Source organism: Mytilus californianus, unplaced genomic scaffold, assembly GCF_021869535.1.
Source record: "Mytilus californianus isolate M0D057914Y unplaced genomic scaffold, xbMytCali1.0.p SCAF_2, whole genome shotgun sequence".
In the NCBI taxonomy this organism is placed as follows: Eukaryota; Metazoa; Mollusca; class Bivalvia; order Mytilida; family Mytilidae; genus Mytilus; species Mytilus californianus.
Window position 1 is genome coordinate 94,180,569 of NW_026262668.1, and position 17,681 is coordinate 94,198,249.

A 17,681-nucleotide genomic window follows, 5' to 3' on the forward strand; every position below is an offset into this window, starting at 1 on the left:
TCCTGGGTAAGTTTGCATTGTTTCTGATGAAAAGTCTACTATTTTCTTTCTATCCAAAATGAAAACAAATTGATAAAAATCATCATTACAGGGCAATAACTCCTATAAGGAGTCAACTGATGATTTTAGTCATGTGACCAAAAAATTGTTGTATACTTACACATATATTGTATAATGTAACAAAAAGTCAGTGGAAAGGACAAAAACTCACATTTAGATCTCTGAAGTATTCATTGTAATCTAAGGCGTAGCCAACTATGAAAATATCTGGTATTTCAAAGCCAGTATCTGTAAACATAAAAATAAACTACAAATTACAACAAATTACTAAAAAAAAAAAAAAAAAAAAAAAAAATTATATTAAACTCTTTTAAAGGGGCATTAGCTATGAGATACAGAAAAAAATAAAATAAGATTTTTTTTTTTCAATCATTAATAATTATATTACATGTATGTTTCATTATAATACGTTATTTTGATTGGCTAACAGTAATCTTGCGTCACTCTGAAATTAACCTTCATTTCAAAATGAAATGTAATATTCATGATGACACGAGCTTTCACAATAAAGTGCACAGGTAAATAAAAGAAAAACTTGATAGAAATCGTGTTTTCATGATCCTAGCAAAAAAAATGTAATTATAGGTATTGAATGCTTCTGTTAGTAATTTTATAGGGTTGTAAAAGCTTCTGCGCTTCATACAAAATGTACTTCGGTCAACGCTTTTACACCCCAATAAATTTACAAAAAGAAGCATTCAATCCTTAAATGAAATTGAAATAGTGATATAATAATTCGCTTTAAGCAGCCAGTTTGGTAAAGTTTTGTCAAAATAAGCAAAGAAACATCGCTAATGAATTATTCACTTGTAAGTGAATAATTCAACCTCATTAAATCCTTATTCATGTGAACTTCAATTGAACCCCTTAGCTAGAGATGGGTTATGCATGAACTAGGAGTGTTCAGCTATTAAAAAGAAAATTGTCAACATTTTGAAGTGAAACAAGGGTAAACCATTTGGTTGACTGATTCAATTAACAAAAACTCATTCTCATACAGGTAATAAAATGCTCCGCTGGGCGCAGCTTGATACGACCGCAGAGGTCGAACCCTGACTAGTTGGGGCAAGTATGGACACAACATTCAAGCTTGATACAGCACTGAATTTGGATTGTGTTTAAATATTTGACACAACATAGGTTTCTGACACAGAATGAATGTGGTCTAAGAACTTATGCAAACCATATCATTATTATTTGCTTTTATATATAAATCAGAAATAACCAATTTAAAATGGAAAATTTAAAAAAAAAAAAAAGGAATAAAAAATCCCCCCTCAAATTTTTTGAACCCCTTATGATTCATCACCCCAAACTCAATCCCAGCCTTTCCTTTGTGGTATGGCACCTTGCAGTACAATTTCAGAGAGATCCGTACACTTGAACACAAGTTATTGTCTGGAAACTAGAAAAATGCTTGTTTTTAGGCCCCTTTTTGGCCCCAAATTCCTAAACGTTTAGGGCAATTACCCCCAAACTCAAACCCAGCTTTCCCTTTGTGATATGGAACCTTGTAGTACAATTTCATAAAGATCCATACACTTACACACAAGTTATTGTCCTGAAACTTGAAAAATGCTTGTTTTTTTGCCCCTTTATGGCCCCTAATTCCTAAAATTTTGAGGCAATTACCCCCAACATCAATCCAAGCCTTCCCTTTGTGGTATGGTACCTTACAGTACAATTTCAGAGAGATCTGTACACTTGAACACAAGTTATTGTCTGGAAACTAGAAAATTGCTTGTTTTTTGGACCCTTTTTGGCCCCAAATTCCTAAAATTTTGAGGCAATTACCCCCAAACTCAAACCCAGCTTTCCCTTTGTGATATGGAACCTTGTAGTACAATTTCATAAAGATCCATACACTAACACACAAGTTATTGTCCTGAAACTAGAAAAATGCTTGTTTTTTTGCTCCTTTTTGGCCCCTAATTCTTAAAATTTTGAGGCAATTACCCCCAAAATCAATCCCAGCCGTCCCTTGGTGTTATGGTACCTTGCAGTACAATTTCAGAGAGATCCATATACTTGAACACAAGTTATTGTCTGGAAACTAGAAAAATGCTTGTTTTTTTGCCCCTTTTTGGCCCTTTATTCCTAAACGTTTTGGGCAATTACCCCCAACATCAATCCCAGCTTTCCCTTTGTGATATGGAACCTTGTAGTACAATTTCAGAGAGATGTGTACAATTGAACACAAGTTATTGTCATGAAACTAGAAAAATGCTTGTTTTTTGCCCCTTTTTTGGCCCCTAATTCCTAAAATTTCGAGGCAATTACCCCCAAAATCAATCCCAGCATTCCCTTTGTGATATGGAACCTTGTGGTACAATGTCAGAGAGATCCATACACTAACACACAAGATATGTCTGGAAGTTACAAAAATGCTTATTTTTGGCACCTTTTTCCTTAACTATTGGTACCATAACCCCCAAAATCAATCCCAACCTTCCTTTTGTGGTATTGAACCTTATAATAAAATTTCATAGAGGTCCATTCACTTAAACTAAAGTTAGAGTGCGAAAACCAATGTGTCTTCGGACGACGACGACGACGCCAACGTCATACCAATATATGACCGCAAAATTTTTTTGTGGTCGTATAAAAACGATTATGAACAAAATTTTTAAACCTATAATATGAAATCAAACAGACCTAGAAAAATCCAATTGCACGAGTTCGCTATCTATTTATATCTTTGTTTATGTTTATATTGGTTTATATGACTGTCAACAGTCTTCAGAGGTCACCTCGATGGTTAATTACAAATGTAGTTGGCGTCTAGACTAAAATACACACAAAATGCTGATACATATTATCAATTCTGTGCATTGTATATTGTTTATTTTAGACTTTTTATAAATTGGATATACGTTTTAGTATGTTATAAATCAAATATGAAATTCTGCGTCAAATCGGTGAACATGAATTTGACAGCTAATGCCCTTTAAGCAAAGTCAAGTTTTGAGTGTGATCTTGGTGCAATCAAGGTTACTTTAGTTATTTCATTTTATCACCTCTTTCTATTGTAATCTGTAAATTTACAATCAGATCAAGAAACCAAATTTACCATCCTTTTCTACTTATTTACATTCTGATCTATAACCCACATTTACCATTCCCCCCTTCTGTTTTACATTCTGATCTATAACACACATTTACCATTCCCTCCTTCTGTTTTACATTCTGATCTATAACCCACATTTACCATTCCCTCTAGCTGTTTTACATTCTGATCTATAACCCACATTTACCATTCCCTCCTGCTGTTTTACATTCTGATCTATAACCCACATTTACCATTCCCTCCTTCTGTTTTACATTCTGATCTATAACCCACATTTACCATTCCCTTCTTCTCTTTTACATTCTGATCTATAACCCACATTTACCATTCCCCCCTTCTGTTTTACATTCTGATCTATAACCCACATTTACCATTTCCTCCTTCTGTTTTACATTCTGATCTATAACCCACATTTACCATTTCCTTCTTCTGTTTTAAATTCTGATCTATAACCCACATTTACCATTCCCTTCTTCTGTTTTACATTCTGATCTATAACCCACATTTACCATTCGCCCCTTCTGTTTTACATTCTGATCTATAACCCACATTTACCATTCCCTCCTTCTGTTTTACATTCTGATTTATAACCCACATTTACCATTCCCTCCTTCTGTTTTACATTCTGATCTATAACCCACATTTACCATTCCCTTCTTCTGTTTTACATTCTGATCTATAACCCACATTTACCATTCCCTTCTGCTGTTTTACATTCTGATCTATAACCCACATTTACCATTCCCTTCTTCTGTTTTACATTCTGATCTATAACCCACATTTACCATTCCCTTCTTCTGTTTTACATTCTGATCTATAACCCACATTTACCACTCCCTCCTTCTGTTTTACAATTGAAGCTCCTTCTGTCTTCATTTAAAATCAAATCTAGAGTCCTTATCATATAACAAAATCAACTAACAATAAAATGCTCCGCTGGGAGCAGCTTGATACGACCGCAGAGGTTGAACCCTGAACAGTTGGGGCAAGTATGGACACAACATTCAAGCTTGATACAGCACTGAATTTGGATTATGATTAAATATTTGACACAGCATAGGTTTCTGACACAGAATGAATTGTGTAAGAACTTTAAAAAAATCTAATTTACCTATTCAAACCATATCATTATTATTTGCTTTTATTTATAAATCAGAAATAACCAATTTAAAAAGGAAAATTTTAAAGAAAAAAAAATCCCTCCCCCAAATTTTTTGAACCCCCTTATGATTCATCACCCCCAAACTCAATCCCAGCCTTCCCTTTGTGGTATGGTACCTTGCAGTACCATTTCAGAGAGATCCATACACTTGAACACACGTTATTGTCTGGAAACTAGAAAAATGCTTGTTTTTAGGCCCCTTTTTGGCCCCAAATTCCTAAACATTAGAGCAATTACCCCCAAACTCAAACCCAGCTTTCCCTTTGTGATATGGAACCTTGTAGTACAATTTCATAAAGATCCATACACTTACACACAAGTTATTGTCCTGTACCTAGAAAAATGCTTGTTTTTTGCCCCTTTTTGGCCCCTAATTCCTTAAACTTTGAGGCAATTACTCCCAAAATCAATCCCAGCCTTCCCTTTGTGGTATGGTACCTTGCAGTACCATTTCAGAGAGATCCGTACACTTGAACACAAGTTTTTGTCTGGAAACTAGAAAAATGCTTATTTTTGGCCCCTTTTTGGCCCCTTATTCTTAAACGTTTTGGGCAATTACCCCCAAACTCAATTTCAGCTTTCCCTTTGTGATATGGAACCTTGTAGTACAATTTCAGAAAGATCCATACACTTACACACAAGTTATCATCATGAAACTAGAAAAATGCTTGTTTTTTGCCCCTTTTTTTGGCCCCGAATTCCTAAAATTTTGAGGCAATTACCCCCAAAATCAATCTCAGCATTCCCTTTGTGATATGGAACCTTGTGGTACAATGTCAGAGAGATCCATACACTAACACACAAGTTATGTCTGGAAGTTACAAAAATGCTTATTTTTGGCCCCTTTGGCCCCTAATTCCTTAACTGTTAGTACCATAACCCCCAAAATCAATCCCCACCTTCCTTTTGTTGTATTGAACCTTATGGTAAAATTTAATAGAGATCCATTCACTTAAACTAAAGTTAGAGTGCGAAAACCAATGTGTCTTCGAACGACGACGACGATGCCAACGTCATACCAATATACGACCACAAAATTTTTTTGCTGTCGTATGAAAAGCATAACTTACAATCAGGCCTGTAGCCAACACTTTTTGGTGTTCTTTTGACCAGTAAACTGAAATAAGACATAAGAAATATATTTTTTAAAAGGAATACAATGGGGAAACTGCATCAATATAAACTTTAAATAAACAATGATAGTTTTAGGATCAATCTCTTTAGATTCTTTTTTCCCCTTTTATGTTAAAAACTTTAGGATTCACCAGAATATCTTAAAGCTATGTTAAAAATACTCATAAGATGTTATATGTATAAGAGCATATGGAACATGTTAACAGGGTAACACTGCCACATTTAGTAACTACATTAAAATAGTTGCAGAACAAGGCCACCTTCCATTATAACCAAACAACCAAACAATTCTAAAAGTTATCCTTCTAAGGAGCATTGATATGTAATTACAAGAAAGTGTTACATGTAAAGGTTAATGGAGGATATAGGGTCAAACTCTGACAAAAGCGTTTCTTATCAAAAAGGTATGATATGCTTATATACAAAAGAGAGGCGAAAGATACCAAAGGGCCATTCAAACTCATAAGTCGAAAATAAACTGACAAAGCCATGGCTAAAAAAGAAAAGGACCAACAGACAAACAATAGTACACAAAACACAACATAGAAAACCAAAGACTGAGCAACAAAAACCCCACCAAAAACTGGGGTGATCTCAGGTGCCCCGGAAGGGTAAACAGATCCTGCTCCACATGTGGCACCCGTCGTATGTACCATTACATCATGATTCAGACATCCTATAAAGTGATTTATATACATTTGTAAATGTAAATAAGAAAATGTCAAATAAATATATCTCCAAAATAGTAATCAAATCACTGTGTGTATATCCTAACATTGTACCAAATACAACAGATTTTTCCAACAGACATTCACTTTATTGAGTCAAGCAAAAGTGGATAACAGATATGGGCATCATGATAACTTTTCATAGTCTTTAGCCGTTATACCTATAACTACATTGATCCTATATTTGCTCCCATTGCTTCACCGTTGACTTTTTACTAGAAAGGCACATAAACACTGTGTAGCATCACCACCCAATATAGGTACCCCCGAAGTAGTGGAATAAACGAATGTGAAGTCAGGTAAGGTAACGTCTTAGGTTAAATTCTTCTTATTTTCATTATATTCGATGTTTTACTGACAAGTAAGGTTTTGTGATACCGATTCCTAATATTTTAGCTACTATTCCCTTAATTGGCTTTCTCTCTTTGCAAATCTTCAGAATTGGACCAGTAGGTACCTGTTCAAAGAAGCATGTGACAAGTTCAAACTTGTTAAAAACACATTTATCCTTCAACTATTCATTTGACGTTTTCGTAGAACAAAGGAATATCATATTTAAGCTTGAACAACACTGTATTTCAAAATAAACTATTGTTTTCACAGAGAAATTTATTTAAATAAAGCGTAAAAAATGTATGGCAAATATATTTTTACTGTACAGGGAATAGAATAGATACTTTTTGCTATCAGTGTTTCTTTGCTTCGGGGGGTACCTATATTTGGTGGTGATGCTACACAGTGATAAACATTAGACATCAGCCAAAAATTTATATAATTTCATAATTTTTGTGGTTTCTAACAAAATGAACTCTGGAGACTTGATCAGTCAAATTGAATTGCTGGAATCACATAAATGACCACATTAATTCAAAACCCAAACCAAATATTCATCACATCGATAAATTTGCAAAAAATATTACTTAAATAAATGGAGAATGTGTCCCCATGGACACAGATGATGCCCCCGCTTGCATACAACATTATAAAAGGACATAACTCAAGAACAATAAATGTGACGCTACCCAAATTTGTACTTGATCTGAGTTTTGTGGTAATAAGTATTGTGTAAAGGTTTCATAATGTTTGGTTGGGGCAAATATAAGTTACAGAACAGAAACTAAAAATTTTGCATTTTTTTCCATTTATAAAGGGGCATAACTCAAGATTGGTTAAAGTGACCCTACCAAAATTCAAACTTGATCTGCATTTTGTGGTAATAAGCATTGTGTATAAGTTTCATAATATTTGGTTGAGGCAACTTAAGTTAGAGAACGGAAACTAAACATTTTGCAATTTTCCCATTTATAAAGGGACATAACTCTAGAACAGTTAAATTAATGCCACCAAACTTCAAACTTGATCTGTGTTTTGTGGTAATAAGCATTGTGTATAAGTTTCATAACATTTGGTTGAGGCAAACTTAAGTTAGAGAACAGAAACTAAAAATTTTGTAATTTTTCCATTGACAAAGGGGCATAACTCTAGAACGGTTAGAGTGACGCTAACAAAATTCAAACTTGATCTGTATTTTGTGGTAATAAGCATTGTGTATAAGTTTCATAATATTTGGTTGAGACAAACTTAAGTTAAAGAACAGAAACTAAAAATTTTGTAATTTTTCCATTTATAAAGGGGCATAACTCAAGAATGGTTAAAGTGACCCTACCAAAATTCAAACTTGATCTGCATTTTGTGGTAATAAGCATTGTGTATAAGTTTCATAATATTTGGTTGAGGCAACTTAAGTTAGAGAACGGAAACTAAACATTTTGCAATTTTCCCATTTATAAAGGGGCATAACTCTAGAACAGTTAAATTAATGCCACCAAAACTCAAACTTGATCTGTGTTTTGTGGTAATAAGCATTGTGTATAAGTTTCATAACATTTGGTTGAGGCAAACTTAAGTTAGAGAACAGAAACTAAAAATTTTGTTATTTTTCCATTGACAAAGGGGCATAACTCTAGAACGGTTAGAGTGACACTAACAAAATTCAAACTTGATCTGTATTTTGTGGTAATAAGCATTGTGTATAAGTTTCATAATATTTGGTTGAGACAAACTTAAGTTAAAGACCAGAAACTAAAAATTTTGTAATTTTTCCATTGACAAAGGGGCATAACTCTAGAACGGTTAAAGTGACGCTAACAAAATTCAAACTTGATCTGTATTTTGTGGTAATAAGCATTGTGTATAAGTTTCATAATATTTGGTTGAGGCAACTTAAGTTAGAGAACGGAAACTAAACATTTTGCAATTTTCCCATTTATAAAGGGGCATAACTCTAGAACAGTTAAATTAATGCCACCAAAACTCAAACTTGATCTGTGTTTTGTGGTAATAAGCATTGTGTATAAGTTTCATAACATTTGGTTGAGGCAAACTTAAGTTAGAGAACAGAAACTAAAAATTTTGTAATTTTTCCATTGACAAAGGGGCATAACTCTAGAACGGTTAAAGTGACGCTAACAAAATTCAAACTTGATCTGTATTTTGTGGTAATAAGCATTGTGTATAAGTTTCATAATATTTGGTTGAGGCAACTTAAGTTAGAGAACGGAAACTAAACATTTTGCAATTTTCCCATTTATAAAGGGGCATAACTCTAGAACAGTTAAATTAATGCCACCAAAACTCAAACTTGATCTGTGTTTTGTGGTAATAAGCATTGTGTATAAGTTTCATAACATTTGGTTGAGGCAAACTTAAGTTAGAGAACAGAAACTAAAAATTTTGTAATTTTTCCATTGACAAAGGGGCATAACTCTAGAACAGTTAGAGTGACGCTAACAAAATTCAAACTTGATCTGTATTTTGTGGTAATAAGCATTGTGTATAAGTTTCATAATATTTGGTTGAGACAAACTTAAGTTAAAGAACAGAAACTAAAAATTTTGTAATTTTTCCATTGACAAAGGGGCAAAACTCTAGAACGTTTAAGTGACGCCACTAAAATTCAAACTTGATCTGTATTTTGTGGTAATAAGCATTGTGTATAAGTTTCATAACATTTGGTTGAGGCAAACTCAAGTTAGAGAACGGAAACCAATTTTGGGACATACAGACGTACGTACGTACAGACGGACAAGGGTAAAACTTAATGCCCCCTCCACTACGGCGGGGGCATAAAAATTGAGTCTTATTTGACTCACAGTTTTCTTGAGGAAGCTGTTCATGTACATGGATGATACTGTCTGTATACACAGATCTTCATCTTTGATTAGTCAGTACCTTACACACAATTCTAATTACTGTGGATTCATTTATTTTCGTGGGTACCAATTTTCGTGGATTGAGGAAAACTTGCATTTTCGTGGGTATTAAATTTCGTGGTTTTGGAATAGTCTGCATAATTCCTTTAGAAAATTCGTAATTCGTTGCACATTTAAATTCGTGGTTCCCCTTTTCCCACGAAATCCACGAAAATTAGTACCCAACGAATATTAATGAATCCACAGTATGTTAAATAACAGCTTCTTACCTGGCTACTTTAATAGTTTTAGGTTCCACAGCTTTCAGAAGGGACAGTAATTTTAACATTGTGTTCCCTGTGTCAATTATATCCTCTACAACTAATACATTCTACAAATTGCCAAAAAAATAACAGTTACTTATGAAATCTTAAATCACTTTTAATAACATTGTCTTGTTCATTCATTATTTTTTTGCATTTGTTTTTTTTTCGTTTCTCTGCCATAAGCATTTTGCTACACAATGTGTTTTATGTGTTTTCAATCCCATTTGTCTTTATAACTTTAAAAGTCTTTGCGAAATAAACACTGTCTAACATCATGGTCATAAATAAGTACATACATTTGTCTGTATAACAATGCATTTGTATAGAAACCTTTTTTTTTCCATGTTTATGATTCCAAGCATATTAATTTCAATAAGAATTAAACTAGAGGCTCACGTAAGTCTATGTGCATAATCAACAATGGACTCTCTCCAACATTGTAGACAAGAATAGATATAAAAATAAGATGTGGTATGATTGCCAATGAGACAACTCTCCACAAGAGACCAAATGACACAGAAATTAACAACCATAGGTCACTGTATGGCCTTCAACAATGAGCAAAGCCCATACAGTTCATGACAAAAAATTTTTTTGTTGATCTTGTATTGCTGATCATTTTGTCTGTTTAGTTTCTCTCTGTCTTCTTTAGTTTTTGCTCATAACAAGAAAGAGGGTAAAAAATCCTCTTTTAAGGGCAATCACTCCTATGAAGAGTGGCAGTCTACTAACTATATTGGCAAAATATCACTTGTTTGTGGATCTTGCCTGGCTGATAATTTTTGTTATTCAAAGTTTCTATTCACCTATTATAATTAAATTTTTTATCATATAAGGCAAAATGCAAAATAATTGTAAAAATCATCATTAAAGGACAATAACTCTAATAAGGAGTCGTTGGAAAATTTTCCTCCATTGGTCTTAAATGTAGATCTCGTCTTGCAGATCATTTTTGATGGATGATATTTAAGATGGAGGAACTAAAGCTCTGAATTTTAAAGCATACAAAACTTACATTTACTTAAATGAATATTTGAAATAAAAGAAGAATGTCTCTGAAGACACTAATGCCCCCACTCAAGCTTCAAACAAACAAAAATGGGAAGGACGGAAAAACTGAAGGACGGAAAGACTGAAAGGACAGAAAAATGGAAAGACGGAAAGACGGAAAGTCAAGGGTAACACTTTATGATTTCAGAAATACTTTGGCTTAGACAATATATATTCAACTTGTTTATTTTATTTGTTAAAATCTAAATCTGTTTTGTGTCGAAAGCACCAGTTAAAAAGACATTAACTACTTTCAAACTGATTTAAGATTTTTAAGTGTAAATTTCAACCAGGACATGAGTGGACCCACATTGGATGCAGGTTTAAAGAAAAACTCTTTTTTCCCTTGGAGACCTTTTACAACACTCAGGAAATCCACCAAACCAGGTTTTGATTTGTTGTGGCCTTATGTACCTGTTATTTTGAAGTGATACAGTTAATGATGTTATCACTCTGCTTCACATGTTCTTTTTTTTTGTATTCATACTTTGTTTTATCTATCTCCACTGATCTGACTTAACATTCATTTCCATTGAGATAATCTAAGTTATCTACAGTGATAACTACTATCCAACTGAACATACTTTCCCCTTTAGATTTTCTAAGCTATCTCCACCAATTACTTCTATCTGACCTGAAGATTGATCATCCTAAAAGACAAAGTTCAAATGATAAACTGCTCTATATGTAATTACATTGTATATGCCTAAATAAAATGTTGTCCAATAATTCATGATGAAATTAAATATTTTATCAAAGAAAAGATATGAATATTATATCTAATAACTGGTTGTACAAAAATGTACTTTGTAACAAGTTCAGAGTGAGGAAATCAGAATAAAGATTCAAAGACTTGACTAAGCTGACTCATCTTCGCTAGCCAAGGGTTACGATCAAGTCCCCTCTTCTCAACCCTTGGCGGACTAAGATAGAATTTTGGATCCATGAGGTAATGATTTCCATTGGTCGCTGTTGTAACTGGCTGCATCCAATCAAAAAGAGCCTTTAAGATGATAATGTGTAGATGTAGAAAACATAAATAAACAATTGCCATGTGCAGATTGTGCAACAAGTCTTTACCCCCAAAACATAGCAAGATATTTTGTGACAATTGGGTATGTTTCTCGCACAATGTTGGAATACTAACGTATATTTTTGGTTCCTGCTTCATGAAATTTGTAAATAAGAGACACAACCATTTTTAAAAAATCACACTGAAGAGAGTTCAAGTGCTACCATTGGCCCAATAATAAAGTAGTCTGAATAGGTGTGACTTATGTCTACCTGTAGATGGCGCAGCATTGTAATAGCAAGTGTTGGCTTATTATGCCAAGGGTGGAGAGGAGGGGACTGGATCGCAACCCTTGGCTAGCAATGATGAAGTTGAATTTACTGAATCACAGTTTAATGCATGTACATGATCTACAGAATAATGTAATCTAGGTAAAATGTAAAACAACAGTTGTGTAATAAAGTTTTGTTTAATTGCTTAAAAATTAAAAATAATTTCTAATGACATCTGAAGGAAGTCATTTAGTAGATTTGTATAATACTTTTTGAATTTCAAATTCACTGGGCTAAAAAAGGGGATTTATCAATACCTTCTCCTTCATAGAATGCATGTAAATATCTAAATGAATTCAGTAATTTTTATTTAAAAAGTTATTTCTCAAAATCTTGTCCTTCTAATTTTAAAATAATATATCATTGCCATTGAAATTTCTTTTTAATTGATACAATCTTTGAAAGGGGTCACCATTTTTTTAGAGTATAAATAGTTGAATTTCTGAACACCTTGAAAATAACTTTGAAAAGGCCAAAGAGAGTATGATGTCATGACTGCATTTTACATTACAATCTCATTCTGCAATGTTTTAGATATGACAGGTATACTTGAATTATTTATAGATCAAAAATGAATTCAATGATCAAATATACATTTTACATCAATAAAGCAAAAATTATTGTGGCAATAACATTTTTTTAAAGAAAATTTGTAGGACAGGTCTTTGAGAACAGGCAATTTAAATTCAAGTTATTCAAAGTTTGTGGGATATTTACACATGTATTTCTATCTGTTGGTTATTAAAACTTTTTATTGAAAATTATGAAAGTAACAGATATCATTTTTTGAAATATATTTGCAGGTTGCCTATAAATTTTCATCAAAATTCATGAGACAGTCTACTTACCTTAAACTGACCCAATAACAAAACTTAACTATTGTTGATGTCACCATCAATGCTATTATTCATAAATTACCAGTATGCCTAAGCATATATATGTAGCTTTATATAAAAAACAAAGATGCAGTTTTTTATGCAATCATTGAACCATTAAAATGAAGTCAAGGATAACAGCCAAATGCAAGACAGATTCTTCAGACCATAAGGCATCTTTATTCAATATATAGATTTTACAGCACCTTCTACAACAGAAAGCTTTATACAAATACAGTCAAACCTGTATTAAGAGACCACTCAAGGGAGAAGGCAAAAATGGTCTATTAATACAGGTGGTCTTTGAATACAGGTTCCCCAATTTGAAAAGAAGGATGCATTTATGTGCATTATAACTTTTGAATGTACTAGTGTAAGTAAAACAATACTGCATTGGTCTCGTATGTATATCCACTATGACTAATTATGAGAACTGTTCATTATGTAATTAAATTTTTTCCTTGCCTTTTTGTATTTTCTTTTAATTTGTTCATATACATCACAAGATAGGATTCTTGTTAAATTATATCCAATCTAATTCCTGTGAAAATACCCCAGGGCGCAGAGCCCTCACATGTTCTTCAAGATTTGATATAAATTGCTGGTCGCGTTAAGCAGGTGGTCGCTTAATACAGTTAAAATATATAGGGAAATCTATTAGGGAGGGGGGGGGGGGCCTTGAAAAGTGGTCATTAACAGCAGGTGGTCGTTCAATACAGGTGGTCATTAAGGCAGGTTTGACTGTAGTTCGAATTAGCATTCCTACGACTGGCATTCTGCAAGGATGGTCTTAGTTGAGACAAAAATGTAATATCATACTTACAACATAACTTTTTAGTCTAATAAAATCAACAGCCAGTGGCACAGATTTGTTACGATGACTATTCAACTGTTTTATCCTGTCAAGAAGATCAGTGAAGAATTTATATCCACCTTTAAGTACACATAGTGCAACAATTGGCTCCTCCTGGAAATCTTGTACTATGTCCCTAGCTAACCTCTCCACTCTAAAAAAAAAAAGAAATCAATGTGCTTGTGAGCACTGAAGGGTAAAGATTGCTTTCATTTTGAAATTTTGTGAATTTTAAAATAAAACAATGAATTGTATTTTGCTAGGTAAATTAAAAATTTGAGTTAGAGTTATCTTCCTTTGCTCATGGTTGTACATTTGTAGTTAAACCTATTTTTATAACAGATTCATACACAATGCATTACTTATAAAATTTTAAATAAAAAAAGGTTTACATGACAAGTATGGTAATTCAAATACACATCATATTGTAACTTAAATATCAAAGTATAACACATCATCAATAAATTGTATGACATTGAATGGATAGAATCTAAATAATGATTACTTCACTGCACTAATTTGTCTGAACTATCCAAGATAATGATAAACCTTGGAAGATATAGATATCAAGTCAGTACCATAGGGTTTGATTGCATTTCATGCAATCTTTACCCAAAAAGTATTATATAATGTTCAAGAATTTTGATTTATAAAATACTGAACGAGTGTGTCAAACTCCAATCATCATTTGATCTTCTCAATGCAACACATTTTTGTGCCTACTTCTTTGTCAACTTAAAATGTAAACAGTATACACAAAGAAAACAAACATAAATTATTAAGTCTATTCAAAATTATATTAAATCTGTTTTTCTTTAACAAGCTGTTGAAAAATTGTGAAAAAAAATTCCATCCTATTATTTTATTGTTCAAAATGACATGAAAAAATGTGTATAATCAGGCACGTAGCTACGTTTACATCAAAACGCCGGGCATGCTCTTGAATTTTGGTAAACAAATATTTTAATCTAAATTAAATAAAAAGAACTGGTTAAAAGCACACCGGCCTTGTAATTCTTTCTTCAATGGCGTGTAATTGCGAACAAATGTGACGAAATTTACTTTTCAATCAAATGGTATCATATTATACATGTTATATATTTGTTCATTTTCTTCCCCGTGAATTCTGTTACTTTCCCTTTGTTTTTAAAAGCAATTCATTATCTGCCGAGATTCGATGTTGGCATTTTTGTCGAGCCTATGACATCTATGACGTCGCGAAATCGAGACATGTATAGTGATCCTAGATTTCGTGGGCGGCGTCAACATTTAAGTTCAGTATGTGGTTAATTTTTTTTAAATATCAATAAATTTGTACCTTTATGAAATTTACGGAAGTTGGACAGAAGCTTTCATGGTCAGAGCATAATGATGAAAATATATTTTTAATATCCCGTATTTTATGAACTGATGAAAAGAATTTCTTTTTGCATTTAACACGTATAGATACAGTCTGGGGATAAAATTGGTTACAAATCATTACTTTGTCAAACCATCATCAAATTTTATGAAATTTTAGCAGAAGCTTTTTTATGATTAATATCTGGAGGAAAATTTTGAAAGTATATTTTTTTACATTTTTAGTATTATACTGACAGACAGACTTATCTTTTCGCAATAAACAGACGGTCTGGGATTGTTTTTTTTTTACATGATAAATTTGTAAACCTTCATAGATTTCATGAAACTTGGACAGAAACTAATATTCCTGATCAAGAAAAAATATCTAAAGACAATGTTCGATTTTTTTTAAATCCTGTAATGGACTGATAAATGAATTCACTTGCAGAAAGCAATCCCATGCGAGAACCAGGGTTCCACGAACACTTTGCGAATTTTCATATTACATCTGAACATCTATGAACATTAATTATATATTTGATGTCCATTAACGAAATTTACACATAATAAGGAATTTTTTGTTGATTGGTTGCTTTACCAACGGCTCCTTTTAAACATATTTTACAGTAACTGGTTTGGACATTTTGTCTAAAACCATTGACATTTAGATTCCAAATCAACACGTTAAATAGATAAAACATAAACAAATAAACAATTAGACTCTAAAGTCTAAAGTATGTTTGTTAATGATATTTTAATGACAGAGATGGTATCTCATTCTCGATAACTCGTTAGCCTCCAAGGGCTTCGCCCCATCGAACCCACTACCAGGAGGTACTATGACCTGGTCCCGCTGGAGCCCTCAGACCCCTCGTAGAGGTTCGGGCGTACACTTAAAACTGGTCTTGCTACGCCACTGATAACTATTAAATAGTAATATTAATCATGTTAATGCATGTATTCAAAATGGTTTACAAACCTATCGGCTACAAGACCTGCAGGGACTAAAACTCTTTTCAGATCCTCTTCATAATGTTTAGGTATACAGAAATAATCCATTTTATAGCCAGGATTATCATCTTCTACCTAAAATAACAGAAATGGTTGTTTTATATGCGTCTTTAAATTTTCAAATGCTGCCAATTCTTTTGTTAATTCGTGCACATGTAGTATTCAATGGCAAATTTCTGTTATATAACCATGTGATTATATCACCAGACTCAATTAACCAATAGCTATGTCTGTCAGTAGATTAGCAAACAACTCCATCCTTAGGAATGAATGTTCCTGTTATTTACATGTAGGTAATAATAATTGAAAAGGAAAATGAACAATTTAGCTGTATAACATACTTTTTGATGCATGATGTCATTACCACACCTGACCAATCAATAGTTAAAATCATTGCAAATCACCTGGTTACCTACATTTAATTAGATTGACCACCAGCCCATTGATTGTGACCCCACTAAATGACCAACATCACATATTTTATGACCCCAATTAAATGGCCACCATTTTAAGGACATGGCAGATAGTGGACATTTATCAGAGTATCTCAAGGAATTTACTGTAGTAACAGAATAGGAATTATACCACTATTGATTTTCCCCTATTAGTCTTTGTTAAATTGACACTTTTCAAAAAATGTGCAGAATTTATCTTTGTTTCAAATAAAGAAATACTTGGCAGGAGTAAAGTTTTGATCCTGTCCAGTACTACTGACAAAATTTCACATAACATTTCATTGCATATAAGATAATAATGATCACCAGAAGTTAACCAATCAAATTTTCACCCCTTCTTTCCTGTTTACAAGCTTTAGTAACCATGTAACCTGAAGTTTTCAAAATATTTTATAGAAACACCAAATATAAAAAGAATGGTGCTTTGAAACACCCAAGATATATGTTAATGATTTAGAAATTTGTTTAAGCAGGGTTAACTTCCTTTTCAATCTTTTTTGTATGAAACCTGATGTAACGTACTATGATTTGGTGGTATTACACCAAAAGTGATGTGTTGCAATTTTGTTCATTTGTCTTATTTGTAGGGATTACTTTGCTGAACATTTATGCACTATAAAGATTCTCTCTATCTATCATAGTTTATAAAAAAAAACTAATATCAAAGTGCTTGTGAACACTGAGGGAAAAGATTGCTTCCATTTTGCAATTTTGTGAATTATTAAATAAAACATTGAATTGTATTTTGCTAGACGAATTGAAAATTTGAGTTGAAGCTTTCTTCCTTTGTTCATGATTGACATTTGTAGTAAACCTATTTTTATAACAGATTCATACACCATGCATTACTTATGTAATTTTAAATAAAAAAATGTTTTCTTGACAAGTATTGTAATTCAAATACACATCATTTTGTAACTTAAGTATCAAACATCAATAAATTGCATGACATTGAATGGGTAGGATCTAAATAATGATCCCTTTACTGCACTATCAAAGGTAGTGATAAACCTTGGAAGATTAGATATCAAGTCAGTACCATAGGGTTTTGATTGCAATTTATGCAATCTTTATCCAAAAATTA

The 17,681-nt window shown here is 32.7% G+C and overlaps 1 protein-coding gene across 1 annotated transcript in view; it reads right to left on the reverse strand.

Moving 5' to 3' along the window:
- Nucleotides 1–17,681, reverse strand: part of LOC127730454 (hypoxanthine-guanine phosphoribosyltransferase-like) — a 30,143-nt gene that overhangs the window by 5,347 nt on the left and 7,115 nt on the right. The window contains exons 2-7 of the mRNA XM_052238883.1: nt 16,111–16,217; nt 13,761–13,944; nt 11,303–11,368; nt 9,633–9,733; nt 5,360–5,406; nt 212–288 (exon numbers count right to left, since the gene is read on the reverse strand). Of these exons, the coding sequence (XP_052094843.1) occupies nt 212–288; nt 5,360–5,406; nt 9,633–9,733; nt 11,303–11,368; nt 13,761–13,944; nt 16,111–16,217 (582 nt within the window). The remainder of the gene's footprint in view (nt 1–211; nt 289–5,359; nt 5,407–9,632; nt 9,734–11,302; nt 11,369–13,760; nt 13,945–16,110; nt 16,218–17,681) is intronic.